The sequence below is a fragment of the Dermacentor variabilis genome, chromosome 2, assembly GCF_050947875.1.
Source record: "Dermacentor variabilis isolate Ectoservices chromosome 2, ASM5094787v1, whole genome shotgun sequence".
Taxonomy (NCBI): domain Eukaryota; kingdom Metazoa; phylum Arthropoda; class Arachnida; order Ixodida; family Ixodidae; genus Dermacentor; species Dermacentor variabilis.
In genome coordinates this window covers 172,591,377-172,619,375 of record NC_134569.1, presented here as the reverse complement: position 1 = coordinate 172,619,375, position 27,999 = coordinate 172,591,377, and the positions used below count along the sequence as shown (strand labels likewise).

The 27,999-nt window shown below is 50.4% G+C and overlaps 1 protein-coding gene across 1 annotated transcript in view; it reads left to right on the top strand.

The window, feature by feature from the left end:
- Positions 1 to 27,708, top strand: part of LOC142571072 (lactosylceramide 4-alpha-galactosyltransferase-like) — a 44,024-nt gene extending 16,316 nt beyond the window's left edge. Inside the window, exon 2 of the mRNA XM_075679367.1 lies at positions 26,685 to 27,708. Within this exon, the coding sequence (XP_075535482.1) occupies positions 26,685 to 27,517 (833 nt within the window). The 3' untranslated portion in view covers positions 27,518 to 27,708. The remainder of the gene's footprint in view (positions 1 to 26,684) is intronic.
- The last annotated feature ends 291 nt before the right edge of the window (positions 27,709 to 27,999 follow it).

Here is a 27,999-nt window from a genome sequence, read left to right as displayed (position 1 = left end):
GGCAACAACATTCTAGTGGCTCGCTGGCACCCGATGATGGGGTGGCGTTCGACGCACATCCAACGCACTATTTGTTTCCAGAAACTAAAGCGACACCGGAATTCGTTTTCTGCCATTTCATTAAAAGGCGTTTCGCACCTCCAGTGTTCTCCTCCCTCCTCCAGCAACGCCAATGCAACAACCGAAGTTTCCATCGCAAGCGCCATTTTCTCGAATTAAACTATGGATCGGATCTGAGCGTGCCATTCCGCGACAGAAGCGGCCGTTTAGATGCAGCCCAAACCACAACACGCACCATGCGAAGTCGGTCTCGTACGAGCGTGTGATCGCTCCAGCCTTCCCAACTCATGTCACGTTCGGCGCCTACCAGACGACGTGCTCGGTTGCAAGATGATTCACAGGAGCGTGTCGTCATTTTGACGTCACCGAAAACGTGGCCGCGCCCCGAAGCCGACGAGGTCTGCGCGGAGTTAGCCAATCGCGCAAGCCGGTAACTGAACGAACGCGCCGATCAACGATCTTCGATCGCACCAGTTATTGGCAGATAGCTCGACAGAAAGAAGACTGGCCTTGTGACACCGGGTGGTTTATTGAAAAGTTACATATGCCGCTAGGGCTTTGTAACGTGCCCGAGACGTTTCACAAATTGGTGGATACAAATTTCATGGATTAAAGTAGAAGATGTGTCTGTTTTACCTCAATGATGCTGTAATCTTCGGCCGTACGCTTGATGGGCACAACACTCGCCTTAGCCTGGTTTTTGATTGCCTTGAGAAAGATGGCTTGAATCCCAACTCCGGAAAGTGTCGGTTCTGTGAGCGCCAAATATTGGTTCTCGGCCACCTCATGAGCAGTAATGGAGTTCGACGTGACCCACGGAAGGTAGAGGCATCAGCACCTTCAAGCCACTACAGTCTCCACGAGAGCTTCGTAGTTTCCTTCGAATGTGCTCATCTTTCTGCCGATTTATTCCGAGATTTGCTCAATTGTGCATCTATTCGGGCGACTGTTGCGAAAAGATGGTCTTCTATTGGACACTGGAATGTCAGTTGTTATTCGGTCAAATCGAGTTTCTGCTTACGTCAGACACAATAATGCATCACTTCCACCGTTATTCACCCACCGAAATCCATACTGCCACCAGAGGGATAGGCGTCGAAGCTGTGCTCATACGACGATAGGATGACGCAGAACATGTAGTTTATGCCAGTCGTTGCCTCCGCAATTCTGAGGGAAATTACAATGCCATGGAACGAGAATGCGCCGGGGCAGTTCCTTCTGTTCAGAAATTTCGCTGTTATATCGACGGTCGCCCATTCAAGATCACCGACCACCGTCATTTACGCTGTCTAGTAAGTTTTTGAAAACCATCGGAACGCACAGGTCGCCTGTTAGCTCCTGTGCTTTTTTTTCTTTAACCTGAGAAAATTTCCTCAGGTTAACATGTCAGTCGTAAAGTGGTATGAATACACACTTCGTGTTTTCAGCCTTGAGAAAGGTAGGTCGACACTGCAAACTGTAGTATTTGAAGAAGTTTCTCAACGTTTCCATGATCCATATATATATATATATATATATATATATATATATATATATATATATATATATATATATATATATATATATATATATATATATATGTTGCTACACGCGTGTGCGATTTGATTGTTTGAACGAGGCGCGTGGGCGCAATCACTCGAGAAAAGAGGAGAAAGAGCGAACTGGGCTCGCGCTGTGAATCTAACCGGACAGCGCTTCAACCGCTGGCGTAAATATCACCTGTAAATAGTTGCTCGCCTTACTGACTCGTCCTTTGCGTAACGTTGTGGTGCCGTTCGCCATCCTCGACACGGAGCTCCGCAGCGGCCGCCCCATCCCGCTTTCCGACATGGCTCCCTGTGACGACACCTCGTCTCCTTCTAATCCAGCGACCCCGACAACAACTTCGCTGCGATTACAAACCCCCGCGATCCTGGCATGTTCTCTGGCCAAGATAACTTCGACGTTGATGACTGGCTCAACCTGTATGAGGGTGCTAGCCAAAACAACCGCTGGGACCCAACCATTATGCTAGCCAATGTCCTATCCTATTTTGGCGGAACTCCTTGTGTCTCATTCCGGACACACGAGGGCGAGATCTCTCGCTGGGATGCTTTCAAGGAGAAGCTCGTCGACCTCTTTGGAAATCCTACCGGTCGGCAGCTGGCTGCTAGGAAAGAGCTTGCTACCCGACTTCAGTCTTCTACTGAATCGTATTTCTCGTACATACAAGACGTGCTGGCTCTTTGCCGAAGTGTCGACGAGAAAATGGCTGAGATTGACAGTCAGCCACGTGCCTAAAGGGATCGCGGACGACGCCTTCAACTTGTTAGTCTTCAACTATGTGTCCATCACCGACGTCATTGCCAAGGAATGCCGCCGCTTTGAGCTCGCCAATAGCCGCCGCGTCATTCCACAGTTGTCCCGGCTCCCTAACACGGCTGCGGCGACGTCTTGCGTTGACCTTACCGCTTCACCACCTTTATATGAGCAGGTCACACGCATTGCTCGCCGCGAACTCGAGACTACAAGTCCTGCGCCGTACCATTCACGCCCACTTGAACCCACTATTGACCCGCCAGCCCTAGTGATATACCTCATTGAGGCAGTTGTACTTCAAGAATTTAAATAAGATAAATTATGGGGTTTTACTTGCCAAAACCACTTTCTCGTTATGAGGTACGCCGTAGTGGAGAACTCCGGAGATTTCGACCACCTGGGCTTATTTAACGTGCACCAAAATCTAAGTACACGGGGGTTTTCACATTTCGCCCCCATCAAAATGCGGCCGCCGTGGCCGGGATTCGATCCCGCGACCTCGTGCTCAGCAGCCCAACATCATAGCACCTGAGCAACCATGGTGGGTGCCAAGAATATGCAAACCTAGGTTTTCCTGCTGCCTGGTCAGTCTCCCGACCTGACGCCCGAACGATGCAGACTGCTCGGCCTCACCGCGATCTGTATTCCCCTCCTAGATACCGCGTCCCTGCCAAGTGGAGAACTCCGGAGGACAAGTTCATTTGCTTCCGTCGCTTCCGCATTGGCCACGTCGCTCGCCACGGCCGAACCTCCTGGACGTCGCCGTATTCGAGCTTCGTATCCCCGTCTCCTCACCCCATATGCAGATCCGCGCCGTTACTCGCCTCGCCATATGCCTCCTACCTCTGACGTACCCGTCAATGTCAGTCGTCCTGCTCGCTCGCCATCACCTCAGCGCCATCGCTCGCTGTCGCCCCAGCCAAGCCGCTATTCGTCGCCGACCAATTATGGGCCATCCCGGGCGGAAAACTAGACATGTAGCTCTGGGCGGTAGCGCTGCATTACGTTCGTCCTATCCAAATCCTCCGTTGATGCCCTTCACAAACATGAACCGAATTGAAGTAGACGTAGATGGTGTTCGGTGTACGGTATTGTATGGATACTGGAGCCCAAGTGTCCTTAATGAGCGCTAACCTATGCCGTCGCCTCAAAAATGTTCTTACGCTTGCCATCACTCGAGCCAAAGGCGCCACTGTTGCCGTCAGGGGTATGTGCACTGCTCGCATAGGAATTGCTAGACGCCAAGTTCCAGTCCGGTTCACCGTGCTGACCAGTTGCCCTCATGACCTAATTTTCCGGCACCACTTTCCGATGACGCACTTTGCCCTCAGCGACTGTGCCACCGGTACGCTGTGCCTCGAGCTTCCTCTTCTTTCAGACGTTCGCCCCGAAAAATTGAACAACCTCTGCACTACAACGTCTGTTCGTTTGCCTCCAAAAGCCCTAACCTTCGTCGAAGTGGCCTCAACGGCAACCGTGCCTGATGGGGACTACGTCGTCGCATCTATTCGTGATGTGTTCCTGGCGCGCGACATCTCTGTGCCACACTCCCTCGTAACCCTTGCTGCTAATCGGATGTCTCTCCCCGTTATCAATTTTCGCTTGACGAAACAAGCGTTACCTGAAGGCATAGCGGTGGCCACGCTCCGGTCAGTGACAGAAGACAATGTCACTGCTTTTGCAGCCGACGCCTCTCCAGATCCTCCGGATTACCAGCAGGATGCCTTGAACCTCGACGGCCCATTACGTCCCATGGTCGCTCCGGACTTCACACTTGGCCAAGCAGCCGCCCTATATCGCCTTCTGCTTTCCTAACGCGACATTTTTGACACTGACAATCGACCACTTGGTCAGACGTTCCTTAACCGTCGGATAAACACTGGTGATGCTGTTCCCATTCACCGCCGACTATATCGAGTGTCTACGGCAGATCGGCAAGTTATTCCAAAGGAAGTAAAAAAGATGCTCGCCAGAGGTATTTTTGATCCCTCGTCGAGTCCTTGGGCGTCGCCGGTCCTGGTCGTCAAAAAGAAAGATGGGACACCGCGTTTCTACTTTGATTACCGCCACCTAAACCGAATTACTAAAGAAACGTTTACCCTTTGCCACGAATCGACCACGCTCTTGAGTGTCTTCATGGTGCCAAATACTTTTCGTCCATCAACCTTCGTTCTGGTTATTGGCAGATTTCAGTCGATGAGCAAGACAAAGAAAATACCGCTTTCGTCACGCCAGATGGTCTCTACATATTCAGGGTCATGCCGTTCGGTTTATGCAATGCCCCCGCCACGTTCGAACGGATGATGGACTCTTTGCTTCAAAGTTTCAAATGGTCAACTTGCCTTTCTTACCTCGACGACGTCCTTGTGTTTTCTCCTACATTTCAGACGCACCTTGAGCGCGTCGCAGCTATCCTTGACGTTTTCCACAAGGCTGGGCTCCAATGAAACTCATCGAAATGCCACTTCGGGCGCCAACAGATTACAGTGCCAGGCCATCTAGTCGACGCTCCCGGAGTACAACCCGACCCGGAGAAGGTTCGGGCAGTAACGGCTTTTCCTGCACCTCACACTGCCAAAGACGTCTGGAGCTTTGTGGGGTTCTGTTCTTATTTCCGACGGTTCGCGAAAGATTTCGCTGCAATTGCTCGACCACTCACAGAACTTCTGAAGAAAGACGTACCTTTCACGTGGGGCTCCACTCAGGCTTCAGCATTTTCACGCCTTATCCCGATTTTCACCAATCCAGCGGTCTTGGCCCACTTTGACCCGTCCGCACCTAGAGAGGCCCGAACCGATGCCAGTGGTTATGGGATCGGCGCCGTCTTATCACAACGCCAACACGAACACGACCGCCTTATAGCCTACGCTAGCCGGGTCCTGACACCTGCAGAGCGCAACTATTCGATCACCGAGCACGAATGTCTTGCTCTCGTTTGGGCTGTTTCAAATTTCCGCCCATACTTATATGGCAACCCTTCTCAATAATCACAAGCCATCATGCGCTCTGTTGGCTTTCGTCGCTCAAGGATCCTACTGGCCGGTACGATCGTTGCGCCCTCCGACTACAAGAATATCCCTACACAGTGACTTGCAAGTCGGGACGTGAACAACCGGATGCAGATTGCTTCTCTCGCTACCCAATCGAAGACGCGACCTCTACCTCCGATACTGACCCTGACGCCAGTGTTCTCTCTGTTTTTTCAGTGCTCCATGTCACCGACGAGCAGCGCCGTGACCCGTCCTTGCGTATCATCATTGACCACCTGTAATCGTCACTTGCCGATGGTTCCCTTTGCTTATTCACGCTTCAAGATGGCGTACTCTACCGCCACAACGTTCACCTCGACGGCCGGGCATTTCTCCTTGGGATCCCTAAACAGCTTGGCTCGGCTGTTGTCCACGAGCTACACGAACTCCCCACTGCCGGTCACCTGGGACCTACGACCGAATCCGCCGACGCTCCTTTCGGCTAGGCCTCGCTCGCTCCGTTTAAAGATACGTAGCTGCGTGTGAGAAATGCCACCGACGCAAGACACCATCTGCGCTCTCTGCTGGCTACGTTGAACCACTCGACATTTCTGCGGAAACATTCTTTCGGATTGGTTTGGACTTACTTGGCCCTTTTCCTCTTTCTACTTCTGGGAACAGGTGGATCCCTGTGACCACGGATTACGCCACGTGCTATGCCATCACCCGAGCGCTTCCTACAAGCTGCGCCACAGATGTCGCCGATTTTCTTCTACGCGACGTGATTTTATTACATGGAGCTCCGCGACAACTTCTCACAGGCCGGACCAAACATTCCTATCAAAAGTTATTGCGGACATCCTGCAGTCCTGTGCCACGAAGCACAAGCTATCCACGTCATACCATCCATAAACAAATGGCGTCACGGAGTGTCTCAATCGCACTTTCGCAGACATGCTCGCGAAATATGTCTCTTCAGACCACACTGACTGGGACCTTGCTCTACCGTTCATCACATTTGCTTAAAATTCATTGCGCCAGGACGCCGCCGGTTATTCCCCATTTTTCCTTCTCTTCGGCCGAGAAGCAGCACTGCCCCTCGACACAACCCTCCCTGTTCACGCGGCACCTGCCAGTGAATATTCACTTGACGCCATCGCCTTATGTGCCTACGCAAGGGATATTGCCCGTGGCCGCCTTCTGAAATCCCAAGAGAGTCAAAGACGTTCGTACGACCGGCGATACCGGTCTATGGTCTCCGTCGCGTCAGGCCGGCCTGTCAGAAAAACTGCTTTCTCCTTACACAGGCCCATACCGAGTGCTTCGTGCCGTGATACCCGTTACCTACGAGATCGCTTGTGACGCGCCATGTGCTTCCCAGTCCAGTGATATTGCGCACGTTGCACGACTGAAGCAGTATCATTCTTCCAGTGATGACAGTTAGACGCTCCGGGACGTCGCTTCTGCCGCCGGGGGATTATGCTACACGAGTGTGATATTCGATTGTTTGAACGAGTTACGTGGGCTCCATCACTCGCGAAGAGAGGAGGAATAGCGACCTGGGCTCGCGCTCTGAATTAAGAGGTCAGCGCTGCAACCGCTATTGAAAATATAACGTGTAAATAGTTGCCTGTCTTAGTGACCCGTCCTTCGCGTAACAATATATATATATATATATATATATATATATATATATATATATATATATATATATGTATATCTGTGTGTGTGTGTGTGTGCGTGTGTGTGTGTGTGTGTATGTATATCGCATATGCCGGCGCAACATATCTTGCAATCTACTAGGCTCCATAAATGATGACCCTAAGCTACTGCATTACGGTACACGACAGCGCTTTCCCGACGCATCGTGAACTGCATTCAGCCTCTCAGCGGTCACTCTACGCTCATCGGTGGCACAAGAAACACGCGCCGGCTTGCGGGCCAATTATCTCTGTGGAATCGTTACATCAAAGTACATAGCTCATGCAGTGACAAAAAGAAAAAAAATTCAAGCGAGGCTCCGAATCACAGTCAGCCCTTCCCCCACGAAGCGGCTCCAAGATTACTGTCAATCGCGTCACACTGTAAGCATAGGCTGAAATTCGTAGAAAAAATCGGGCTCCTCTCACGGCAATGTGTTGCGTGCTCTCAAACTCCGCCTTTCCGAAGTAAATTTTTACTACATGAGCGTGACTCGCCAGTCGCCAAACAAAAAGAAAACAAAGGCACCCTTTGAACCACGGGGCTCCTTACAGCGATCGAAAGGGTCAAAGAGATCAGTCCCGCGAGCTGAGTTGCTCGTTCGCTCAATGCCACCTGGCAGTACCAGCGGCGCTAATGTGAAACGTGTTGGGCTCTGCTGACCGCTTCAATTCTAAACTAACTAATTCATAGAGTGGTATTGAAAACCTAAAAAGCTAAAAGCTACACTTTATCTGCATGGGAAAACATTGACTAAAAACTTTAATTTGCAAACGCGCTTCAGCATATAAAAATTTCTGCAATGGTAACCCTTATGGCACCTACTCTATAAGCATGAAAAAACCGAGCAATGATTAATCTTTACAAACCTCCAATTTCGACGGTTGTCTACAAAATTGGCGCAACCAGGAGTCACTACTGTCGCAAAACCTGCTTCGTATTTTTATTCTCGTAATTGGCTCGTACAACAAAACATAACAATTGAATAACATTTCAATTGAAAAATAACAATTGAAAAACATAACGCTATTATTCACTAACAAAAGAAAAAAAGCGTCGCGCACTAATTACAAACAAATTCTTGAATGCGCGCAGATCTACAAATCCTCTGTGTTGATGCGCCCTCGACTGTGTCGCCGATTGACAGCCTCTGGGCCTCGCAGAGCATACAGGATTGCAAGACCTGCATTTCCATCCGGAGTCACCTGCCCCTCCGGATGCTCGCACCTCCATGTCTCCTTCCTGCAGGGGAGGCCGCTAACGCAATCAGAATAGCCACTCTCCCTCTGTCCTCACTCTCGCCTCGCATTCGACTTCCACGACTGTTCGACTGGTCCGGATCCGACGCGCATGTCTCAGCCAGGTTTACGATCTCGGTCGCACCCTTACTCGCATAGACGCGCCCTTTCCAGTCGTAGTCAGCGTTTCGCGACGCCTTCCTTTTCTGAATCGCGACAATGAACTCTTTCCGGTTGTGCGTGATAGCCTGTTCCTCTGTCTTGCGTGCTGCGATATGGCGTTTTTCGCTAGTTTTGGATGCGCCGAATACTTCGCTCTTTTGACGCTGGTACGTCTGAAACAATTTCGCCCTGCCATGTGGCCACCGAATGTGCCGCTAAATACCCCGAGCGTCGGGTTCGTGCCCTACCTGGCCGCCATAAAATTTCCTCGTTTTGGCGATTCCGAAAAATCGCTCAACTTCGCAGGTACGAGGAACGCTTTCAGCGCCTCCTGTACACTGTTGTGGTTAATGATACAAGCCTCGTCGCCGCAAGGAAGGCCTTTCTGAATATGCGCTGTGTCGATTTATTTTTCTTAACTCGGCAATACCAGAGTCACTCAAGTACTGGGGCACGAGGAAGGTATCCAGCCCTACGCTGACCCTAATATGCTTGCTGGACCAAGCCTCGTGCCCGCAAGGTGGGCTCTCCAGGATGGCTGCTGGCTCGGTTTCGGTGTGCGCCTGCATAGCGCAGTTACTGAAGCTCGAATCCTTATCGATATCCGCTCCGTTTTGCTACGTCGGGTCCTTTCTCAGATCGGCCACCACCGTATCCTGGTCTGTCCTAGGCGATTCCGGAAAGTCGCCCGTGTGCTACGTTACGAGGCGGGTCACCAGCGCCTCCTTAGCGTTGTCATGGCTACTGGATCAAGCCGCATCCTCGCAAGTGACGCTCTCCGGAATGGCCCATGTTTGTACAGCGGCAACGACTTCGCTCTCCTCCCGCTCTGTCTCTGTCCCTAAGGGTATCGCCCCCTGGTACTTTCCGTGCATTCCATTAACGGACGCAACCTCAGTCTCTTCCAGAAAACGAACTCTGCACTCGTCATTACGTCCTTCCCTCTCGCGACCAACAGGGATACCAAAATGCCGGAATAACTCACTCATAGCCTCATCGTAATTCCGGAAGTCCTCGTCGGAAAGACGAGCTAAGCAACAAAACACGTCAGAGAGAATTGCCCCCACAGAACTAAGCGGCCGAATGTCGCGGTCTAGAAAAAGGGCAGTAAACATTCAGTGCTTTCACCGCACCTGAAATGACGCAGACTAAACCATGCCTGCTGCACCCTGAGCTGCTGTGCTTCCTTTCCATTTTTTTTTCATTTCCCTTTCGTACTCTCTGTGCCGCCTTATGCGTTCATCCTGCTCTTGCTTTCTGTGCTGCTGGATATCATCCCAAGCTGAAACGATCTCGCTGTCATCTCTGCCACTTGCCTCTATTGCATTGATAACCTTCGCTTGGTTTATTTGCTTCCCACGATCGATCCCGTATTCCCCGCATATCGCGCTGAGGTCCGTCCAGGGCAATTTCCTCCAATCAATAGCTACCTTTCTTTTGCCGACAAGTTTCTCAAGAAATTAGGTATAGAAGTAAGGTATCTTTCAACAAGGCTTCCAACACCCAAGTCACCAGGAAGAACCGCGTTAAGCCTGGCAATTCTCAAGGAGAAAAGGTCGTGCACTCACCATGCCGAAGTCGAAGTGCGCGCAGAATATAATTCCGCGGCCATCCAATGTTGCGACTGGGGGTCCGAAATTGTGTGGCATCCATTCAGCTTGGAGGAGTAGAGGAACGTGGGGCTGGGTCCGATATTCAAGAAGTTTAAGTACGCACGTTTGTATCACAATATGTACAAGAGTTTTGGAAGATGCACATAAAATAAGGTCATGATCAAGCTCTAGCAGCCGCTGTCTCCAAGCGTCCGTCTCCCTTTTTAACCCCCGCGTTGTCATTGTCTAGTCGCCTTGCCCCAATCGGGCGCTAGGAGACGGGTGATGTCATGTCCCACCAATCCGGAGGTTGGTAGCCCTTTCCGTCTGAAGCAAGCTACATATATCGCTGTACACGAACCAGCAATGTGGGAGGGAGAACACAGTGACCCTTTCTCCGGCACGGAAGCAGCTGTGTGGGCAGAGAACAGGTGATGTCAAGGATGTCTCCTCCTGACATAGCTACTACTGGTTGAAGACATCTTGGCAGACCCTCCCGTCTTCGCAGAGCCACTCCTGACAGACCTACCCCTGGTTGGACCCGTCTTGGCAGATCCTCCTGCCTTCGTAGAACCTCGCATTGGAAGACCTCACTTGTGGCCAATTATCCCTGTTGAAGATGGCTTTGACGATACCGCAGGCCCCTTTCCTGTTACCATGTTATCCATGACCGATGGTTGTCACGGGATAAATGGCCGGTCACAATAGGGCAAAGGTACGCCGCAGCTAGAAGCTGGAGACCACTCAGCACATTCCAATGGAAAGCGAAGGGATCCAACCGTTGAGAACCGTAGGTAACGTACACCTGCCAGAAGCGCTTGCATTTAGAGTGGACGGAAACATCCATGGGTCAGCAGCCTAGATAAACTTGGACATTTAGTGCATTGATATAGAAAAGGAGAGAAGCGGTTGATACGACTGAATCAATTTCAGGCACAGGTAGCAGTACATGACGATACAGAAGTTTATAGGAAGCGATAAAATGATTAATGGCATGCATACAAAAACGCAAGATGAAAAACATGTGTAGCATACCTGAATACATCAAAGAAGCTTGGTGACTATAGGTCAGCCGCCCGTCTCGAATGGGATGCCAATAAATCACCATCATCAGCATGGGGACGGCCGAACCTACGAAACTGGCCGGCTCACTAGTAATCCATTCCTTGCTTCGGTACCTACCTGCGTCTGGTATTGTCATTTTCGGCCACCGACCCGGACAGCCCTTCTCTTTGTTTCGAAGCTGTCGTTGATGGCGGCCGCACCGAGAACACAGCTAGTAATTGAAAAAAATATATTGACATCTACAGCTTCTTCTTATCCCAAGATATTAGGGCTCATACTTCTTATAGTGGACTCGCCAGGACTCAGCTGGATAAGTCAGGTTATATAGTCGTTAATCAGCACAAGATAATAACCGCTCTCTTCGTCTTCTACTTCACTTGCGTACAGCGCAGCCCCTGAGAACATGTAGACTGGGTTGTGCAGCAATATGGGCCAAGCGATGCGAAGCTTTGTTGTTCAGAAGAAATGAAGGAGACGTCGGGAAAGCAAAATAATTTCGTGCCTCAATTTCACATTCCCGAATCGTGGCCAAGTCCTAATTGCGGTTACGTGTGAGTATTACACAACCATCTACCTCTACATCTGACGATGTTGATTGAAAGCTGTTGTTATAGAGCCTACCCTCTAATGGGGATAGGGCAAATAATCAGGCGGCAGTAGGTAGCTCAAGAAAATTCTTGTTTGAAAAGAAGGTAACCAAAGTGAAAGCAAAAATAAAAGGAGATACTGGAATGGCAACGCCATCGAGAAGCTATGCGAGTACACCAGCGCGTGTTGGAAGGAGGGCCGAACTCCGCAAGAGGGGAAGACCGCGGATGTTATACTCATACCAAAGCCGGGCAAACCGCTAGAGGTCCAAAATATGAGGCCGATCTCCCTCACGTCCTGCGTCGGCGAAATGATAGAGCATGCCTGCCTCAACAGCGTGACGACGCTCCTCGAGGAGGAGGACGCCTTCGGCACCAACATCATCGGTTTCCGGAAATGACTTTCCACGCAGGACGCCCTGCTGCAGATCAAGGAACAGGTCGTCAACGCTCCGAGCATGCACGTGCGCGCCCTCCTCGGGCTAGACCTCAAGAGCACCTTCGACACTGTGAAGCGCATGGCCATACTGGACAAGATCAGCCGACTCGATCTGGGGTCGAGGTTCCACCGATATGTCAAGACTTTCCTGAGTGGGCGCGAGGCGATGGTCAAGATCGACGAGGCCCCGCCGCGAACGGTCCTAACGGATGGTGCGGGAACTCCGCAGGGCTCCGTACTCTCCCCCATGCTTTTCAACCTCGTCATGATCTGCCTGCCGGAGCATCTCGACGCGATAGAGGGCATCAATCACACGATCTACGCAGATGACGTGAAAGTATGGGCTACGGAGAACACGAGCATCGCCGAAATGCAAGAGCGGCTGCAGCGGGCCGTGCGGAAGGTGGAGCGGCACCTCGAACGCACGGGACTCGTCTGCTCACCCGACAAGTCGGAGATCCTGCTGCACAGACCGCGCAAGAAAGGACCCCTCCCGCAGAGCGTGCTAGACACCCATCATTTGGGGTCCGCATCACGACGAGGGAGGGCACCCGAATGCCGACGTTGTCCAAGTTGCAAGTGCTCGGCCTGTGGCTGGAAGAGAACGATGCCAACCGCGAGCTGGTTGCCTGACTGCAGAAGAAAGTGGCCGCCGCCCCAAACCTCGGAATGAAGGAAGACAACGTTAGGAGGCTGATACAGGCGTACGCGCTGAGCCACATAGCGTCCATCGCCGTGTAGGCCGACTGGAACAGGAGCGAAAGCGCAAGCTGAACGTGGCGATCCGCAAGGCGTTCAAGACCTCCCTGGGAGTACCCCAGTACACGCCAACCCACAGGCTCCTCGAGCTGGCTGTACACAACACGCTCGAGCCGTTCACCGATGCGCCGAGAATCGCGCAGGTGGAGAGGCTGTCGAACACCAGAACAGCACCATGAATCCTAGACCTGCTCGCGATTCAATATGACGAGGCGCGTGGACAGAGGGAAACACTGCTACCGGAAGTCAGGGACGCCATACCATGACGGTAAACATGCCGAAGAACATGCACCCGGGACATGACGTGCAAAAGGTAAACGCAGGGCGGTAGCAATCCTCGATGAGCACGGTAGACGAGAAGGCGCCCTCTTCGTCGGCGCAGCCACGCATTCGCGGCCAGCCGGTGACTGTGATGGCGACGAGGGACGACGGCCATCACCGCCGGTACAACGGAATGTGCGAGACGAATCGTATTCACCAACACCACCATCACTACTACTACTACGACAAAAACGGCAGCAGCAACAGCGGCAAGATCGACACGGCCGGCTGACGGTGGCGGCCCCCGCCTTCTCCATGGCAGTCGTAGGTACGAAGGGAAGGGTCAGAGTCACGGCATCAGCGAGGCTGCCATCGGCCGAAGGAGCGGATAAGATGGCCATAGCCCTCGCGGCACTCCATGGAGGTGCGGAGGATAGCCTGATTATTAGCGAATCCACGTCAGCGATTCGGAACTACACCAAAGGTTGGGTGTCCGCGGATGTGGAGCGCATGCTCAACGCCGGCGCCGGAGACTTCGGGTCCGGCACAATTTCAAATAAGTCATTCGAGTGGTTCCGCGCGCACGTCCGTTAGGTCGGCACTAACAAGAGCAACAGCCGAGACAACGACGACAACACTTCTAACGGCCGACGACACACAGACACCCCACCCAACCACAACGAGCTGGCCCACCTCGTCGCGAGGCAGCTTACCCGCCGCGACGTGGTCACCCAGAGGGCGGCCGCTGCCGTTTTTGTGCGGGACCCCAGCGGAGGAGTGATGGCCGTGGCGGCAGCCACCCCGTCCGGCGTCACCACTGTCGTTAACAACACAACCAAATCGTGGCGGACGGAGCAGGGGCAACGGGGATGCCGACAGCGATGTCGAGGAGTTTCCGGCCACGTACCGCGAGGCGCTTGGTCATTACAGGAAGAAACGAAGGAAATACCCACAACGCCACGAGCTTATGTAAATCATATCCAGTTCCATGTGTTTTCAGGTATCGTAATTAGCTTCATGGACCGACTTGTTTAGCTGGACTGAATTATGTCCCTTGATAGGCCGAGCTGTGAAATCACTTCGTTGACATCGTTCGTCCGTCTCCTGCACAAACACGATCACCTCTAGGAAGCCGATGTGTTAATAACCTTGGAACAACGCCAACATGAGTTTTCTAGTGTTTGAAGACTGAAAAAGTGGTGCACTTATTCGTCGTGGATGGGTACTGGTACGATATTCGTAGTGACCGGCGAGCACCAATAAGCGTGTCCGATATTCCGGTATTCGAAGGCGTATTAAGAAGATTGCCGGTTTAGCGGAGGCCTAAATGTGAGCAGCTGGAGTGGTAGCCCCACTTGGTTGCGCACAAAGACAAATACAGAGATAATACTGATGTAGCCGGCTATTGTAACTGTTGTTGGTGCAAATCTTCGGCAGCAGCATAAACGTGTTCACGAATACGCAAAGGAAGTTACGCTAAGGAAAGTGGTTGAACATACTTATCAAGCCTGCATAGTTCCTCGGTGGCATTTCCGTGGCACCTTTGATGGCCGGTGCACGCTCTGACGTTAGAGGCCATGACGTCACTTCTGCTGTTACGATAGGTTGTACGACGCAGTCACTTGTGCCCCATGTGCACAGCGTGCTGAGGCGTCGTTTCCGTGGTAACAACATTTTTCTCATACCTATGAGATACTCACGCGATGCTTAATATGGCTGTATAACATAATGTCGTGATTATTTCAGTACTCGCAATATAACTCGATCGTAAATTGTGCACTCAAGTGTTAACCCTTTAGCGTAGCCCCACACATTGACGTCACATCCGTCACCCAAAGTACACAGAATCGCATCATCGTGATGCTTATATCAATGCCTACTGTGGTGAAGAGAAAGACGAAGAAGGCGCTCTTGTGTCGGCTGTGCGCATGATCAGCGTTCATCTACTGCCAGTGCTACTAGACTGTGCCTAGTGCCTCGTCATAAATCATCTTATTACATTTGGTGGAAGGTGCTGCACTCCCCGACCTCACCCTGGAACTTCGCAGCCGCACTTTAACATCTGCTCCAGCCGCTACTCTGAACGCCGCTCCCAACAATCCGCTTGGCGCATCTGCCGCTCCTGTCATGTGCCACGCCGTGCAACGGCAGCGGGACCCTCCTGTTTTTAGCGGCTCAGGTGCGACTGACGTAGAAGATTGGCTCTCGACCTACGAGCGCGTCAGTGAACACAACCAGTGGGATGACCCGACGAAGCTCCGTAGCGTCATCTTCTATCTTGCTGACGTTGCGAACCTCTGGTTCCACAATCACGAACGGGAGCTGCAAACCTGGTCCGCTTTCAAAACTGCATTCGCGGAAGTCTTCGGTCGCCCAGCCTTGCGAAAAGTCCGTGCTGAACAACGCCTCCGCCAGCGCGCTCAACAGCCCGGCGAGACTTATACTAGTTACATAGAGGATGTCGTTGATATTTGCGCCCGCGTCGATTCCACCATGACTGAAGAAGACAAGGTGAAGCACATCCTCAAGGGCATCGAGGACGACGCCTTTCAAATGCTCCTGGCGCGGAACCCTACTTCTGTCGCAGCTGTCGTCACTCTTTGCCAGAGCTTCGATGAGCTGTGTCGACAAAGGGTCCTTGCGCGCAGCGCTCTCGCTCCTGGCGACTCTCTCTCGGGCCTCACGCTTCGCTCAAACACCACGCCAGCAGCATCGCTCTCTGTTGAGATAAAGAATTTCATTCGGGAGGAGGTGGCGCGCCAATTGTCTATGCTGCCTCTCAACGATGGACCTCCCCTGCCTGACACATCTCTGGCTGCTCCCATTAGGCGGGCCATTCGCGAGGAACTTGCTGGGTCTTTACCTTTCGCCCAACCCTGCCCTCCCGTGGCTGCACCTCTGACTTATGCCGAAGTCGCCGCGCGACCTGCGCCGCCGACGTTCTCGTTTCCGGCGCCAATGCGACTTCCTGCTGCACCTCCTCCCGCGTCGCCTCCCGTTCCATCTCGACGCCCAGTTCAGACCTCTTGGCGCACACGCGACAACCGACCCATATGCTTCGCTTGCGGTGTCGCCGGCCACGTTGCGCGCTTCTGCCATCGTCGTCTGCCAGCTGCTAACGCTCCTGTCGCACCACCTGGATATGCCTATTCCCACGATACCGCCGGGCATGCGACGCTTCCCGACCACGAGTTTTCGCCGCCTCCTCGACGCCCTGTCGGCACCCATCGTTCGCCATCGCCACGTCGTCGCTCACTTTCCCCCTTACGTCGCCGCCAGTCCCCTAGCGAGGGAAACTAGTTGCTGCAGTTCCGCAGGCACGAACTGCAAGCTTCGCGACTTCTACAAGGCCTGCACAGTCGCCACGCAATTTATTGGACGTTTTGGTCGAAGGAACCGCCGCAATTGCGCTTATTGATACTGGGGCTGCAGTTTCTGTTATCGACGAAAAGCTTTGTCGCAGCCTCCATAAGGTCACAACGCCGTTGTCTGGTATGCTTCTACGCACCGCGACTGCGCAGCATATAGCCCCGGTCGCTCAATGTACTGCAAGGGTGGTCATCGAAGGCATTGTCTACGTTGTTGAATTTCTCGTGTTGTCATCATGTTCACATGACATTATACTCGGCTGGGACTTCTTGTCTCACCATCGTGCCATCATCGACTGCGCCCGGGCCAAAGTAGCGCTTTTCCCGCTTGCCGATGCCCCGCTGCCTGACCCTTCTGAACAAAAAGCCTCCAAGCTCACTATTGTGTCCGATACGGACATACCACCCGACATGTGTGTGCTTGTGCCCGTCTCTTGCTCTACCGCGCCAGACGCTACAGTACTTTTTACACCGTCGCCAATTTTTCTACGTCGCAAGGCCCTACCTCTCCCATTTGCCGTCCTCACCACTGTGTCTGGATTATCCTCAATGCTTGTGTGTAACCCGTCTCACTACCATGTGTCGTTACTGCGCGGCGAATCACTCGGTCGTGTTCAGCCCCTTGACCCGCTTCACATTCTCGATGTTTCCGACGACACTGCCTGTTATGAACTCGACGCCCTCACTTCTCCTGTGCCGTGCACATCATCATCATCATTGTCGTCGTCGTCGTCAAACGTTCTTGAATCTGTCGTAGACGCCGATCTGCCGCCTCCATATCGCCAGCAAGTCTTCGCGCTTCTTCAGAATTTTCGCTCGTCGTTTGACTGTGACCAACCATCTCTGGGGCGTACGGCAACCGTCACTCACAGCGTACACACTGGTTCCCATCCTCCGTTACGCCAGCGACCATACCGCGTGTCGGCAGCCGAGCGGAAGATCATTAACGAGCAGGTCGACGACATGCTGCACCGTGGCGTCATTCGCCCTTCCCACAGTCCTTGGGCGTCTCCTGTAGTATTAGTACGCAAGAAGGACGGGTCAATACGCTTCTGTGTGGATTACCGTCGACTCAATAAGATCACTCGTAAAGATGTCTATCCGCTGCCTCGGATAGATGACGCCCTCGACTCCTTGCAAGGCGCAGAGTACTTCTCATCTTTGGATCTTCGCTCCGGCTATTGGCAAGTGCCGATGGCAGATGATGACTGTGAGAAGACAGCTTTCATCACGCCCGATGGCTTGTACGAATTTACCGTAATGCCATTCGGGCTATGCAACGCGCCCGCTACTTTCGAGCGTATGATGGACACCATCCTTCGCAACTACAAGTGGAAAACATGTCTGTGCTACCTTGATGATATCGTGGTGTTTTCGCCAGATTTCCCGACGCACCTCGTTCGCTTGCGTGAGATACTGACCTGCCTCACCTCTGCTGGCCTCCAACTTAACATCAAAAAGTGCCGTTTTGCTGCTCGCAAGTTAACAATATTGGGTCACGTTGTATCGAAGGACGGCGTGCTCCCTGACCCAGCCAAGCTTCGCGCGGTCGCAGAGTTTCCGACGCCCACTACTCTTAAGGCGCTCCGCAGCTTCATAGGGCTCTGCTCTTACTTTCGGCGTTTTGTGCGCAATTTCGCGACTATCATCGCACCACTGACCAATTTGCTTACCGCTACCAACGGCATCTCCGCGTGGTCAACTTCCTGTGACGAAGCCTTCCAGCAACTACGTCGCCTACTTACTTCGCCACCGATTCTTCGACACTACGATCCCACAGCGCCTACAGAGGTACATACGGACGCCAGCGGTATCGGACTTGGTGCAGTCCTCGCACAACGGAAAGACGGCTATGACGAGTACGTCGTCGCGTATGCGAGCCGAACTTTAAAGAAGGCAGAAGCCAACTACTCAGTAACCGAAAAGGAGTGCTTGGCCATTATTTGGGCGCTCGTCAAATTTCGTCCATACCTATATGGTCGCCCTTTTGACATTGTCACCGACCACCATTCACTTTGCTGGCTGTCCTCGTTGAAGGATCCGTCAGGTCGCCTAGGGCGATGGGCACTCCGCTTACAAGAATATGATATCCGCGTTGTCTACCGATCGGGCAGAAAGCACTCTGACGCCGATGCGCTTTCCCGATCGCCGCTACCTTGTGATGTGGCTTCAGTGTCTCCGCTCTTCGCATCCATGTCAGCCTTCAACGTCGCTGATATGCCGGACGAGCAGCGTCAGGATCCCCTGCTTTCAACTATGCTGAATTTCCTCCACGACCCATCCGCCACTTCCTCTTCTCGAACACTTCGTCGCCAAGCCGCTCACTTTACTGTCCGCGACAACGTTCTTTACCGCAGAAATTATTTGCCTGATGGTCGCAAATGGCTCCTGGTGATACCACGACACATGCGCTCTGACATATGCGCTTATTTTCATGCTGCTCCTCATAATGGTCACGCAGGTGTTCTGAACACGTATACTCGGCTAAGGCAGCGTTTCTACTGGCACGGCATGTATCACTTCGTGCGCCAGTACGTACGCGCTTGCACGGCGTGCCAACGGCGTAAAATTCCACCTCGCCCTCCTGGTGAGCTACAGCCGCTACCCTGCCCGGCTCGGCCCTTCGATCGCGTCGGCATAGACCTATACGGGCCACTTCCCTGCAGTTCCGCGGGTAACCGATGGATAATTGTAGGTGTCGACCACTTGACGCGCTACGCCGAGACTGCCGCACTCCCGGCAGCCTCTGCGCGCGAAGTTGCGTTCTTCATCTTGCGGAACTTCGTTCTTCGACATGGCGCACCACGCGAACTGCTCAGCGACAGGGGACGTGTCTTCTTGTCCGAAGTCATCCAAGCCCTTCTCGCTGCATGCAGCATCGTTCACCACAAGTCTACAGCCTACCACCCGCAAACGAATGGCTTGACAGAGAGGTTCAACCGCACACTCGGTGACATGTTGACTATGTACGTCGCCTCGGATCACAGTAACTGGGACACTGTTTTGCCGTTCGTCACGTATGCCTATAATACGGCCACACAAGCTACCACTGGCTTTTCGCCTTTTTTTCTGCTGTATGGACGAGAGCCCTCGTGTACTTTGGACACAATGCTCCCATACCGACCCGATGCTTCCGAATGCACGCCTGTGTCTGAAGCCGCCAAATACGCCGAGGACTGTAGGCAGCTCGCGCGAACCCTTACGACCGCTGCTCAAGGTCGTCAAAAGCTGCGGCGTGACAGTGACGCGCTTACACCAGTTTTCCCGACTGGTTCTCTTGTTTGGTTGTGGGTCCCGCCTCACAGTCCTGGCCTTTCGACCAAACTCCTTGCACGCTATGATGGCCCCTACCGCGTCATAGACCGTCCCTCCGCTGTCACCTATGTTGTAGAACCTGTGACACCTTCACCCGACCATAGGCATCGCGGGCGTGACACGGTTCATGTCAACCGACTTAAGCCGTACTATGACCCCCTCATCCTACCTACGCCGTAAGTCGCCAGGATGGCTCCTCTTCTCTCCCGGGGGCCATTGTGGTGAAGAGAAAGACGAAGAAGGCGCTCTTGTGTCGGCTGTGCGCATGATCAGCGTTCATCTACTGCCAGTGCTACTAGACTGTGCCTAGTGCCTCGTCATAAATCATCTTATTACACTACAAACAAGTTGTCTTCTAACTGTTGCAAGATCCTTTTGGACTGGCCGAGGAAAAGTTAACCGACCACGTCTAGCACCCTTCACGCTGCGGGATAACCTGTCACTGGAGCTAAGTCCTCCTGACGACGTCACTAACGAGAAGGTGCCACGCAATATTTTGGGGGTTAATAGGTATTAAGCATTGACTAATTTAGCGCTGTGTTGAGGTGCGCCAAAATGAAAAGTACGGTCTCCCTCCTTCGACGAAAAACAACACCAGCGCATTTTTAAAGGCAAGCAAAATGCATAGTTATCATACTTGGCGCTATGCAGGCACCTTTTGTACCCACGAAGGCTGATGAAGTGTACAGATCCCTTGGCCTTGAAACGTCACGGGTACCGATCTCAAACGCAACAGAAGCGTGGGAACCAAGTCGGACAAGAGCATGTTGCACGACTTAGGTTTCATCTCTGATTCATATTACTGAGTGTGAGATATAAATGGGCACCTTTTACACCAACATAATCTGACGAAGTGTACACGTCTATTTGCCATCAAACGTCAGAAACGTCAAGGGCACTGACCTACGACACTACAGAAGCTAAGAGACCCAGTATAACGTGGGCATGTAGCACGACTATCTAGGTTTCCTTTCTGATTCAAATTAGTGTGTTTGAAATGTACAGGGGCACCTTTTAGACTCACACCAGCTTATGAAGTGTACGCATCTTTTGGCCTTGAAATGGCAAGGGCACTGACCCGCAACACAACAGTAGCTTGGAAACCCAGTAGTTCATTGGCACGGAGCACGACTCTCTAGGTTTCACCTCAGATTGAAATTATCATTCAGCGGTCCCTCTCTTTTGTTCGCATTACATTTGTACATGGTACACAAAGAATGTATGTTGTAATGGTTCTGAAACACCCGGCAAGGTGAGGGGAAGTAATTAAAAAAGGAAAAATGAGACATTCACCCAAACGTAACTAAGTTCTACATCATCATTTGCCCGGGACCAGGACGACTTTTTCAACTGCGAGGATGCAATGAGGCACCCGTATGGGTTTCCTTTGTAGCACTTAGCTACCTTTGGCTGGATGCCACATTTTCCCTTTATTAATAGTTCTTATGTGTTTCGCCATACAAGTGTTTCAGATATATGTACAATATTTTAAGAATACGCTATGAAATCACGATAGGAATGAGTTGACAAAGGCGGGGATCAATCGCACATACATTAGGGTCATTCCAGGCTGAGTGTCCCGGAGGTATCGCTCAACCATCCATGATTTTGCTAGTAAAATTGCGTTGATTGGCTAGCTTACTCCGATTTAATTCAAAATATATACATATTAAAAGAATTCCGTCATGTTTATAAATGTAAAGATTTAAGAAATCTTGAGGGGTCTGAAAACCTTTTTTTTCGTTTTTTTTTCAGAAATATACAAAAAAATTGAAACAAGACTTTTGCACACACAGCGATGAAAAACCTGACACATTTATTTCTGTAAGAATGAAAAAAATATAGTTGTTACATTATTCCATCATAAAAAGGCAAGCAAGCTTCCGGGTTCAAAATCTAGGCACTACTTCACGTCAAGGCATCGATTTCCCATGAAAACGTTAAGACCGCCCTTTGTACTGATCTGTGTCCGGTTAATTTTCGTTTGACGCGTCAAGGCTTCGCTGTGAAATGGATGAAGCCTTCCGGACATTGAGGTTTGAATTGCGCGCACGCAAGCTTTTGCACGCCATCCCCTAGGAGCCTTGACCCTTGCGCCACAAAACACCACATTCATCAACCCCTAGGAGCCTGTTGCCTAGCTTGGTATGCAAATTTTCAAACTTTTACCAGCTTCTTTGAGATTTCGCGGAAGAAGGCGAAATTAACAGTACTCGACAGGCGAGGGGGCTCAAGGGTTGGTTGATGCAAAGTCCTTGCCACCACGTGGATGGATCCAGCTACTTCGCCGACTCCCAAACTCCAACATTTGGCCAAACACTGAGATACGTCGAAAGTTCTCGCATCGCAACAGAATAATTCTGCGGAGAAGCTTTCCTTCTTTTTTTAGCTTCGTCCTGGTTAAAAGAAACGAAATAACTTTTTTCCAAAATTTTTAATGTTTTTTATTCAACCTCCTACATCTCTAATCAGTTTCCGCGCTTTGAAAGTTTGCTCAAGCACGCCAAACACGAATTTTGCAACAAACACCAATATAAGAGTCATATTTGTTCCCAATTCTTCACAACTTCGCTAGTAAAATTACTATTCATTTCATTATTGTAAATAGTTGACCAGTGTCCTATACCTATAGGAAACTAAAAATATTAGGCGCCAATACATTGAAATATCATGGCAAACTTGCAAAAATTTGGATTTTGGTTCAGAGTCATTCCCGATTTTTGCAGTGATGTACTCCTAAAAGCATAAAAAAAGTTCATTAGACGTGCCTGCGTATTGCCATATGCATAATTATGTTATTTTGGGTTCCGTTTTAGGTGACGTATGAATTATTGAATTTGGAATCTCCGCCACCTCAGCATAGTTCCTTGCTAACACGTTACCGCAAAGCGCAGTGGCTGTCTTTTGTGAGGTGATTGGCGCGCACAGTTTGGTATTATAACGCAACCTACCTCTGCACGTGAGAGCCCCAGTACGTTGCCCACTCCCATTAACTGCTAAAAAATTCTGTTTGTTTTCTTGTCGTTCCTCCTAAAGTATGCCGGGAGCCAAGAGACCAGGCGAGAACTCTGAAAGAATATTTGTATTTTTTTTATCCCGTCTTGTATTTTTTCTTGCATTTCAATTTAAGAAGAACGGTCTGAGAATTCTTAAAACACACATTTAGAGCGCATGACCAAGAAGCTTTCAGGCCGACTCCAGGCTTAAAGCCGCACTCCCTGACTGGGTGCTGGCTTGAAGCCATGGCCCCGTGCCATATTTGGGCCCGGTTAATAAAGGGCCTCAGTCGTGCCTTTTCGAGCACACGCGAACATCATGTCATGCGTGGTTCAATGCATTCTGTTCAAGCTGAACTGACACGTCCAAAGACCTGGCTCTTAGTATACCATAGCAAAGGAAATAGAAAAGCAGATAAATTTCAAGTTTTTTTTTCTTTTCCACAAGAACCAACATTGCTTTCGCGCAATGTAAAATAAACTATAAAAAGCACTTCAAACAATTTTCCTGTTATAACTTTTTTCCGATGATGGTATTGCAACTCTTTATACTATTATGGTATGTTGGCGCTAACGTGATGGGTGTCTCATTCTACTAGTGCGCTTATTTTATACTGTATGCTCGTGAATTCGCATGTTTCTATGTATAGACATACATATATTCGCATGCTAAATGACGTCATACGACCAAATCACACCATCAAGGTGCGCACCAGCGGAAAAAGAGCACCACAGGCAATGGGCCAGATCACTTATTTTTCCCTGGGAAAAACAAAGATGTCGGTCTTTTAGAGCTTATACACTGTAGCTGATTAGACCCCAAAAATGTGAGGCTGACACGCGCGGTAGAATCTGTACATAAAAAAAAAACTACATTTTGTTATATACAGGCCGAGCCTGGTCCTGCGCACGTGGGCCTTGGCTAAGTTTCCTATATATACCGCCCGGACCCGGGCGTTCCATTGGGAATCACATTATTTATCCATTTAGGAATCGATATCTCTTTGTAGTCACGCCATCATCACATCTCATTTGTAGTTTTATCCATGTCCTTTTTTTGTCATTCGTCCGTCGTCACTGCGTCGTTGTCATACAGTTGTCGTAAATCTTGGTAAGCGAGTGCCTTGCCAGAGTGGCCACGACACCGGCGCATGTCGCTTATAGATGACGCAACTGAAGTGCTATAATGACCACAAGATATGTTAAATAATATCACTTGAGGAATTCGGTGTGTCGCTACGTCACGCAAATGCTAATCGCATTCAAATCGACAGTCATTGTGAATTACTTCTGCCATAATTTTTAATACGACTAGCAGCCGTTGCGTAATTCAGCCACGTTTTAATGCGGAAGCATTCTATCACGAGTACCCCATCAACATCTGTCTATCACGCGAAAAGTGTGATGTCTTCTATTTGCACGAACATGCGTATTTTGCGAAGATGTTTCAACGTCATAATAGTGTAAATGCAGATGACTGGTAGCTTTATAAGCAATAAGGACAACTGAAACCCGGTACATTAATGAGAGAAAATACCCATATGATCAGAATAATGCCCACCTATAGGGATACGTACGGCTCTGTAGAAAACGCAGGGGGAAGCCCGTAGTAGTTGTTGGCCAAATTTGAAATTAGGAGTAGGCGAACTTGAAATTTGGAGTTGGCCGATATGAAATTTGAGGGTGGACCAAGTTAAACTTGGAAGTGGGCCAATTTATATTTGGCGGTGGGCCAACTTGAAATTGAAGGATGGGCGAACTTGAAATTTAAAGGTGGGCCGGTGTGAAATTTGTGGGTATGCTTATGCATACTTGGACAAATCCACTCAGGTTTCTCCATAGACTTAATCTATCTATCTATCTATCTATCTATCTATCTATCTATCTATCTATCTATCTATCTATCTGTCTATCTATCTATCTATCTATCTATCTATCTATCTGTCTATCTATCTGTCTCTCTCTCTCTCTCTCTCTCTCTCTCTCTCTCTCTCTGTCTGTCTGTCTGTCTGTCTGTCTGTCTGTCTGTCTGTCTGTCTGTCTGTCTGTCTGTCTGTCTGTCTGTCTGTCTGTCTGTCTGTCTGTCTGTCTGTCTGTCTGTCTGTCTGTCTGTCTGTCTGTCTGTCTGTCTGTCTGTCTGTCTGTCTGTCTGTCTGTCTGTCTGTCTGTCTGTCTGTCTGTCTGTCTGTCTGTCTGTCTGTCTGTCTGTCTGTCTGTCTGTCTGTCTGTCTGTCTGTCTGTCTGTCTGTCTGTCTGTCTGTCTGTCTGTCTGTCTGTCTGTCTGTCTGTCTGTCTGTCTGTCTGTCTGTCTGTCTGTCTGTCTGTCTGTCTGTCTGTCTGTCTGTCTGTCTGTCTGTCTGTCTGTCTGTCTGTCTGTCTGTCTGTCTGTCTGTCTGTCTGTCTGTCTGTCTGTCTGTCTGTCTGTCTGTCTGTCTGTCTGTCTGTCTGTCTGTCTGTCTGTCTGTCTGTCTGTCTGTCTGTCTGTCTGTCTGTCTGTCTGTCTGTCTGTCTGTCTGTCTGTCTGTCTGTCTGTCTGTCTGTCTGTCTGTCTGTCTGTCTGTCTGTCTGTCTGTCTGTCTGTCTGTCTGTCTGTCTGTCTGTCTGTCTGTCTGTCTGTCTGTCTGTCTGTCTGTCTGTCTGTCTGTCTGTCTGTCTGTCTGTCTGTCTGTCTGTCTGTCTGTCTGTCTGTCTGTCTGTCTGTCTGTCTGTCTGTCTGTCTGTCTGTCTGTCTGTCTGTCTGTCTGTCTGTCTGTCTGTCTGTCTGTCTGTCTGTCTGTCTGTCTGTCTGTCTGTCTGTCTGTCTGTCTGTCTGTCTGTCTGTCTGTCTGTCTGTCTGTCTGTCTGTCTGTCTGTCTGTCTGTCTGTCTGTCTGTCTGTCTGTCTGTCTGTTCTTTTGCGCTATGTGAGCCAACGGACAACATGGCCAGAATTAGTACATGACCGGGGTAGTTGGAGAAGTATGGGACACGCCTTTGTCCTGCACTGGGCGTAACCAGGGTAATGATGATGATGATGATGAGCCAAGTTGTACAGTAACGAATGGTGACGTAGTCTTTCCATCGGCACTATCATCGTGACCTCGTTGTACTCATGCCGTTCTCATAACGCTGTCCTAATATCGTCATCATCTCAGAAATGTCATCAGATTCTCTTCAAGACGCTGTCAGGTCGGTTTCGTCATTCCACCAATGTCATTCCTTATTCGTCACTGAGGTTTTTAGCGCACTCGCCACTGTCTTTCGTCCCTTCTCGTGCGCTAAAAAACCTCAGTTATGGAATACCAACACGCCCTAACCTACGCTCTTATTTGTCAGTTTATCGTAGTCAAGCTGTATTGATTCAATCGAGAATAAGCCGCCGTGGTCATGTCATAATCGTCAGTTCTTCGTCCTTATAAAGTCATCATCATATATTTGTTCTCATACCGCGGTCGTGTTGTTGTCATGCCAGCTTCGTCATGCAATTCTCGTCAAACCATTGTCGTCACAACACGGTCGTCGTCCTACCGCTGTCGTGACGCCACCGCTGTCACGCTGTTGTCCTACCATTGTCACCATTTGAGAAACGTTATCTCAATATCGCCATGCCGTCATAATATCGCTTTCGTCGTTCCATCGATGGCATTCTTCGTATTTCCTTCTTCATGACAACATTGTGGGCATATAGTCGTCGTCCTATAGAATTACTGCAATTTTCGCAAGTCAGAATGAACTCATTTTAACTATGCTGCATTGCGTCTTTTTGTCATTTCCCTGCGTATGTGTGAACTAGTGCGAACGTATTTTCAGTCAGAGGAACCCGTCCGTTCATTAGGAATTTATTACGCATCAAAAAATAACCTGTGCCTCTGGCTTTCTTTTCAATTACCTTACAGAATCAGCGAAGAACGACCAAGACCACATATGGTTCCTCGAAACGTCCTATAAACAGAAACTGCTCGCCAGGGAAGCCTGTAGCATTGAGTCAGCCTGCCGGAGCAATGCCGACTTCACGGTGCATCTGCTGTCTACCGGGAACATCAGCTCCTCTGGCTGCCCTTACCATCGGCTACTTTCAAAACTTCCCAACTTTCGGTCCGCGGGGCTGAACGCAGGCTTAGAACTCGCGGGCACTTCGCTGGAACCGCTGTATAACATAGGAGGAGCGCTACATGAAAGCGCGGGCAAAGTGGAACATCTCAGTGACTTTCTGCGCTACATCCTGCTTTGGAAGCATGGCGGTGTATATTTGGACACGGACGTGATCGTGATGAAGTCACTGAAAGGAATAAGCAATAGCGTCTTCTATGAGTCCGAAAATAAGGAACGTGTCCTGACTAACAGTATACTATTCTTCGACAAGCAGCATCCCGTGCTCAGATGGCTTATTAATGAGTGCGCAAGCGTATACGATCCTCATTTGTGGACCGTTTGCGGGCCTGCCTTGATGTCTCGGCTGCCTTCAGACGGTAAACTTTCTCGACGCGTGAAGTTCCTCGGCAATTCATATTTCTTCAGGGTTCCATACGCAAGCTGGCAGAACCTGTTCAGTTCTACAATGGCGCCAGGAGTGCTTAGGACGATAAACGGCAGCTACGGTGTCCATTTTTGGAACAAACTTAGCAAGGGAAAACGAGTGGTGCCCGGATCTGGTTGCGCAATTGACGTTCTCGCTCGCGCCTACTGCCCCGAAACGTACAGATTAGCCATTTCCGCGGGATACTTTTGAATGCTTCGTCAGTCGTAACGACAGCCGTCTTTGCTTGCAATACCAATGAGTTTATTGCTATACTCTGCCGTAACTAATGCCTTGACCTGGTCGTAGGGGAGTATGGCCAATGACGAGCTCTTCTGGCTCGACACGAGCGATTGTAGAGACAAAATCTGAGTGTTAAAAGAAGGTAATCAATCAGCCGCTAATAAATTGTCTTTCGTGTTCACAAGCCCCGCCTATAATGAATGTGCATTTATTGTTGTTTGTGCTGCACCAAATACCAAATAAAAGAAATATTCTAATGCGTTTGAATGCGCCAGTGAATGCGTTTGAGTTATTCACCATGTACAAATACAGTGGCTCCACTAAGGCACTTCCGAAAGCGTTGTAGGTGGTAGAAGCATTACACTTAAGGCTGGTTGATTCATAACTTAAATAAATCTGCTTTCATGTCGCATAGACATTTGCACTCGCCTTGATACAAGTTTACGCCGTGG